Source organism: Microtus ochrogaster, linkage group LG12 (genome assembly GCF_000317375.1).
Source record: "Microtus ochrogaster isolate Prairie Vole_2 linkage group LG12, MicOch1.0, whole genome shotgun sequence".
NCBI lineage: Eukaryota > Metazoa > Chordata > Mammalia > Rodentia > Cricetidae > Microtus > Microtus ochrogaster.
The window spans coordinates 4,906,858-4,914,048 of NC_022036.1; the positions used below are offsets into that span (position 1 = coordinate 4,906,858).

At 40.0% G+C, this 7,191-nt stretch overlaps 1 protein-coding gene across 3 annotated transcripts in view; it reads right to left on the reverse strand.

The window, feature by feature from the left end:
- Positions 1-7,191, reverse strand: part of Casp2 (caspase 2) — an 18,235-nt gene that overhangs the window by 6,879 nt on the left and 4,165 nt on the right. For all 3 annotated transcript variants that reach the window (XR_003378407.1, XM_005363826.3, XM_013352477.1), the window contains exons 6-7: positions 6,770-6,946; positions 2,270-2,398 (exon numbers count right to left, since the gene is read on the reverse strand). Coding sequence is in view for 2 of the 3 variants with exons in the window: in XM_005363826.3 (XP_005363883.1) it covers positions 2,270-2,398; positions 6,770-6,946 (306 nt within the window). In the remaining variant the exon portion in view is untranslated. The remainder of the gene's footprint in view (positions 1-2,269; positions 2,399-6,769; positions 6,947-7,191) is intronic.

Consider the following 7,191-nt stretch of genomic DNA (forward strand, 5'->3'; position numbering starts at 1 on the left):
AGCTTGTGTTCTGCTGTGGTGTGAAATATGAATGCAGTCTGTTGATATTCTGAAAACTTGAGGCTGAATTTAAAATAACTTGACTAATTTGCACATTTTAGCTTAACATTCAGCCTATGTGACATGGTTATTGCTCACTAAATTTACCCACATTTATAGTGAGTGAAGTGTACAGCATAAAGATATAAAAATGAAGTTTTATGAAGAAAGGCTCTTGAGTTTGGATAAAGTTAAGGACGGGGTGGCAGTTCTTTTATTTTTCACTAGAATGCCTTGGACTCTCAATGTCAAAGGTCCTCAATCAAGGACAATGAAACCCAGTGCTAGACATCTGGGAGAAGAGTTTTGTTAGAGTCATTGACGCAAAACTGAACTCTGCATTGCACAATAGAAAAGGTGCCTTTTCTCAGCCAAGAGAATCCCAAGGCTGACAGCACAAACTCACACAAAGGAGAACACCTGAAAAAAATAGTCCTTAGGGGTACCCTGCTGGATAAAGGTTACCCAGGGAAGTATTTTCTAAGGTTCAGTTAAAAAAGCAGAGGCTTCTGTAGCAATAGTTCAAGCTACATCTCAAGCTGGCAGCAGAGTGAGGTGAAATCATAGACGCTTGCATCAAGGTACCAGAAGAGCCACCGAAGCTAGGCAATGTGTAGTCTCGGCAGGACTGGGTACCTGTATGGAACTCCTGAGTAGTTGAAAAATTAAGGTGAAATATAAGTTGTATATGGAGAGCCCACATAATAGGGAAACCAGAAACTTGAGGCTTTTGCTAAGGAAAACTGTTGGCACCTACAGAAGCAGGGCCCAAAGAGCCCATATAAGCCACAAACTAGAGCTGGAAGGGCAAGTTTATCACTTTAGTTGGAGCAAACGATACAATAAGGAACCCGAGAGGCTGAACATGGAGCTCTGAGGTCTGGCATTCACTCAGGAGAGCTCAGTCTTGCTTTCATCCACTTTCCTTATTGTGACCCCATCCCTTTTCTTTTTGGAACAGAACTGGTTACCTGCCACTGCTTGTTTGTAATTTTACCCCCAGTTCCACAATAGTTTACGCTTATACTGTTGAACAGTGTTGAAACAGTTAAATCTTAGGAGATTCTTGGAGATGTATTGTTCGCCATGAGATGCCCATTAAATCTTCAGAGAAACAGGTTATGGTTTAAGTCATGTGTTTGGGTGTCTTATGACAGGACTTAAGATCATCAAAACACAGTTTCTTTTTTCTTTTAAAATTTGATTATTTTTACTTATGTGTATGTGTCTGCACTGGTTTGTATGTACCATGTGAGTGCAGATGCCCAGAGAAGCTAAAGCGTATTGGATATTCTAGAACTGGAGAAGCTGTTGAGTTGGTACCGGGAACGGAACCTGGGTCCTCTACAAGAGCAGCAAGGACTCCTAACTGCTGAGCTATCTCTCTAGCCCCTAGACCAGTTACTTAAAATATAGGTCGCGAATTCATGAGATCTAAATGTAGGAGTTGTCAAAAGATTTATCAAAAGATTTCTGCATAAATAATGGCCATCAGGTCATTCAAAATCAAATGCATAACAAAACTAGAGTGTTTAGTGCTTATTGGTGTTCACATCATTTCAGCCTTAGTTCTGAACATGTAACACAGACACGATGCACTGCATGTGCGAGCAAAGCTGCCTTAAATGCTTGGCTTAGGTGTCTCCAGTGTCTTTACTGGACATACAAAGTTTCCTCTTTATAGAAGCATAAAGGTCTAACTATAGAAAATGGACTTTTAGTATTTTTCTACCATCACTGGTCAGTACAGACATATTATAAGACTAGAATCTTTGGATTGTACTGTTAGAATATTTGATTTTAAAAATTGCTGTTTGAATTGCTGGATTGAGTTTCATAAATAATATTAAATGAATTTTGATTTGGAATTGGGACAGCTTTTCCAACAATTTCTCTTAACAGTTCAAAACAGGTATCTACCATTTTATGCTATGTATTCATGTGAAACAGTGTTCTTAGCATTGATTATACAATAAAAAATCAACTCTGAAAACCACGAAAGATGTTCCATATCTAGCAGTTCTAAATATTCAGCATACGCGATTAACAAAGTGCATTATGTCCTCATTGCCATGGACTGTATCCCTTCAAACCATGAGCTAAAATACATCTTCCTTTAGGCAGCTTGTCAGGTATGTGGTCACAGTAAAGGAGATGTAGCTAATAGAGATGGACAGGCAGGCAGAATGACCTATTTTTCAATGCTCAGCTTTCACAAAATTATACACACCTGAAGCAGTTTGCCATCCACACCATAGATGCCACCTTCCACACCATGTGAGAGGAGTGCCACTATGCAGGAGTCTGTGACCCGGTGTGCAGGTAACTGTGCAAAATTCTGAAGTTTCTCTTGCATTTCCTAGATAGAAGATGGAGACACCTGCTAGCATTGTTCACTGCAGTCAGCATCAACACAGACATTAACCCCTGGCTTGTTTGAAAGAAGACAAAAGTGTTTTTCTGTATATTCCTATGATCACTGAAAAGTACACACCCTTTGAAAGGCTAAAGAAAATCATGCACTCACAAGAAAAATGCACATGACTTCAGACATCAAACTCTAAATATGAAGTCACAGGTTCACAGAAATAGTAAAGAACTCCTGCATTAAAGTGAAATTTTAAAGAAGCTACACGGTGTGTGGGGACAGCTTAGTTGGTAGGGTGCTTGCCATTACGAGGCTCATAGCTTGTATCCCAGAACATGAGTAATACTGGATGGGCATAGGGCTTGCCTGTAATTCTAACACCTGGAAGGCAGACATGGGGAATTCCTAGAGGCAGCTGGCTAGCTATTAGTCACACTGAAAAAGCTCTGGGTTCAACTGAGACCTTGCTTCAACAAGGTAGAAAGTAACCAGATTCCTGATATCAACCCTAGGATCCCTACACACACATTAGCATGCACATATACATACACCTAAACACATGTAAACACAAATACATACACATTAAAAAAAAAGTCACTTTGTCAGTTCATCTTATTATGATATGAAGGAAATATTATGAATTTGTTCCTAGCAGAGAATCACCGCACACAATCTTACACTCTCAATAAGCAGCTCAGGTGCGTGTGTTTTGGAGTTCCTAAAGGTGTGGTTTTTCAAAGCACCGACTGCAGCAGCACTCAGAATTGCTGCAAAATGTTAAAGGCTGTGAGCGTCAGCAAATTGTTTCATAAACCTTCTCACCTATTCTGGAATTTCAAAGTTTAAGAGTTGCCAATCAAAGCCAGGGCATAGTAGTATATACCTTTAATTCCAGTACTCTGGAGGCAGAGGCAAGAAGATCTCTGTGCCAGCCTGGTCTACAGAGTAAGCTCTAGGACAACCAGGGTTATTGTTATTACAAAACAAAAACAAACAAAAAAAAGAGTTGCTAATCTATCTGCTTGGAAGTGGGGTGGGGCGGCAGGGGGGGTGTGGGGTGTGTGTGTGTGGGGACATTTTTAAAGACAGCACCCTGCTGTGGACTGAGGGGAGTGAGTTCACTCAGGTTCCTAGAGAGAAGGCAGCAGCACTCTAAGGACGACTTCAGCCTTTCCAGCTGCAGGGGGCTCAGCCTATCAGCACTGAGACCCCTTTCCTTAGCCAAGGACCTCTTTACAGCTTTCTAATTTACACCTTTAAGAAGCTATTTGCATATCCCCCCAAACATCCAAACTAAGCTTCCAAAGGGACAATGCTAAATGCAAATTCTCAATTAAGGAATACCGCAGTGTGCTAGATTTTTCTCCCAACCAAGTTTTGTATAGCCTTTCTTCCTCAGGAAACTCTCAAACAGGATTCACACAGGTTAAACAGAAGGTGCTGAAGACAAAGGGAAGATGAAGGTTAAGTGCCAACATTCAAGAGCCAGTTCTCCCTATAGGGCCTGGCTCAAGCTAACCCAGAGTTTATTATGCAGCACATACTGGCTCTGAACTCTCAATCCCCCTGCCTGTCTGCTAAACTAGTGCAGGGATTACAAGCACTCATTATCATACCTGGCCTGTTTGGATATTTCTGCTTAAATACATTGTAAAATAATTGGAGATTGTGAAATTAGTTTTGGTAAGAAAGCAGAGATTTTTCTGGATAAACAAAATCAAGTCATAACATAGTATTTGTTTATAAAATATATAATTTTGAGTAACTATGAGTGCTCTACAGAGTCTAGTTAAACTTAATTTTGCTTGAAGAATGTAATAAAAACTACACATATATAATTTATACTATATATATGGTCATTTTAAATTTGCTGATTATATCAATAAAAAGGAGCACAACTTTGTAACTGAATGTAAAACAAACCATTCAACAAATGTAGATTAGTTATTTGGGTGGATTGTTCTATAAGTGACATACCTTAAAATACAATCTGTAGATTTATTTTTTATAAAAGTATAGTAGTTCTATAAATAGCAGGGTTTGTAGTTCTTGGGTATGTTTTAGCTGGGGGCTGGAGGCCAGATAAAGAGTATACCATCTATAAATAAATGCAAAACTATATAGAAAGTTGCTATTTTCCAGGGATAACCCATACAATATCCTTATATTCTCTGAGCCATCTGTAACCCAAACGCAAATTTAAAAGCAATAGCATAGGGTAAGAGTAAAGCTTCCCACTTTAGAATACACCTTCATTTCCTAATATGCTAAACTGTGATTCAAGAGTCAATGCACACGTGATGAGACACTGAATATATAAATGAGGTAAAAACACTAGTGTTCTCTTCAGTACCAACAGCAGAAAAAGATTCTCTACAATTAACTATACTATTTTATATTTGAAGGGAATTATCACTAGTCAAAAAGGATTGATAATGATAAAAAAGAGGATCTTGGATTTCTTGGTACTGTTTCTCTGCTTGCCACATAATCATATAATAAAAAGGCAGTCTTTAAAGATGCCATACAGAAGAGGGCATTCTGCACATTCCCAATGCAACAAAGTACGATATTCACGGCATTCCCTGGATTATCACGTCCGCATCATCTACACACTGCCCCTTCTGCCTAGGCTGTCTCCCTTAGGAGCCTGTCAGTTCCACCTGCTCTGACTACTTTTCTGACCTCATCGACTCCTGTGGTTTTTACTTTCACCTCCTGTAAGAACAGAAGCTCCAGCTCTATTAGTGATAGAGGAACAAAATGATGCTGAGAGCTCACTCATTATCTATGCTCGAATTCAGAACATTAAATTTGTGCGTGTCAAATTACAAGGTGCTCAAAATTTAGCTTCACTGCAACTCAAGTGACAGAAAAACATGGGAATGAGAATTTAGAAGCCCTTGAATCTGCCTTAGATACAGCTTAAATGGAACTGGCCTATAAAAAGTACTTTATGGTCTCACAAAGTCTCCTGAATGTCTCGAAAACACAGCAGTATTCAACTGTATTCGTGACACAGTACTGAAACCTTTATTAGGCATCTAAGATCTACTGCCAAACACACTATTTAGAAGACCATGACAAAACAGTTTCCTAGAAGTTTATAAGAAACAGACAAACCATACTCTTAGAAAACATACAGCAGAAATCTGGCTAGATGACCTTACAACTCCCTCAAAAGCAGCAGAGGTGGACAAGCTACTTACTTCATTCAGTCCCTTTGATGGCGGGGAAAACAAAAATGTTCCAGCTATGACTTCTGTTTTTCCTGGTGTAGGGGACTAAATTCAGGGCTTTGCACCTGCTAGGCAATTGCTCCAACCACTGAGCCACGATCTCAACTCCCAGCCTTGGCTTTGAAGCAAGAATGGATCTATTTTAAACAGGCAATTATGGGCAAGCTGGCAAGAGCATCACGTCAAGAATGGCACTGAGATACCTAGAGATGAAACTGGCCACACCCAAAGTGTAGTAAATACATAATTCTCATAGAAGTGGGATAGCCAAGATGACCACAACAAACTGTCAACACAAAACCAGGATCTCTACCTCAAGGGGCCAAAGGGATTTTTTTTTAGACAGGGTCTCACGTAGTCCCAGCCACCCTTCAACTTACTATGAAAGACTGGTCTTAAACTCTAATTTCTGATTCTCCTGCCTCATCATGGCTCAGAACCTTAAATTATACCTCCCTAAGCCCAAAGACCAAGTTTAAGAACATACAATTACAGAACAAAAGCAGTTCAGAATAGTATACAAATAGGTCATTATCAATTTCAAAATATAAATCTTAAAATAAGTGAAGTCACCAGAGAAGCTCAGAAACAAGTCAATAAGGAACAGCCCACAACAAAATGCTTATGACGCAAGAACAAGCAACCTTCCCTAAAATAATCCAGCAGTGACTTAATCAGACGACCACTGAACAGCATCTGCATATATTCTTCTACTTGAAAAGAACTGAATCTGCCAAAAATAATGCTTTAAACAATAATTGGGATCTTAAGTAACGGTATCAACTGTGAAGTAAATTTGGCTGTGTGGCCTGATTTATAAATACCCTTTTGGAGTTTGTTTGGGAGGATCTCGGTGTTGCATCACTTCCTGAGTGACTAGGAGTTAAGTTTCTGAACACATAAATGTGGGAACCCAACCCTGAACTATGGAACTCCATGAAAGCACAGCTACCTTAAGACAGCAATGTCCAGGCAACTGGCTAACTCTACTTCTTTTCACTAGATTGTAGGAAGCAGCAAACAGAGTGAGTGAGAAACATCCAGGAGGCCCAGAGGAACAGAAGCACCCAGCCCAAAGTACAGCCCACCAGATTCACACGCCAGCCTTTCCAGCCGCAGGTACCTGTGCAGTCTGGTCATGTAGAACATGGACATTATATCCCAAAAGCTTGAAGAGGGTGACTAGAGTACTGTGGTCCACATCCCCTCCAGAGCGAAATTCCAGGTCTTTCTCTCCAGTGAAGTGCACATTACTCAACACCAGTGCCAGGCCACGAGGCTGAGACTGCAACCTATAGGCCTAGAAGGAGGAGGCCAATTAGACCACGAGCCTCTTGATGACAGGCAACGTGGTTACTCAATGACATCAAGCATTTCAAAACACACCCCAAACAACAATCCTTATCCTCAAAGCAGACAACTCCCCAAATCCAGCCTCTGCTATTTTTTTTTTTTAACCATACCAGGTAAAAAGGCAATGCCACAGAAGGTATCAGTCAACAAGGAAACAAGGACACTTTCTTTTTTTTTTTTTTTTTTTTTTTT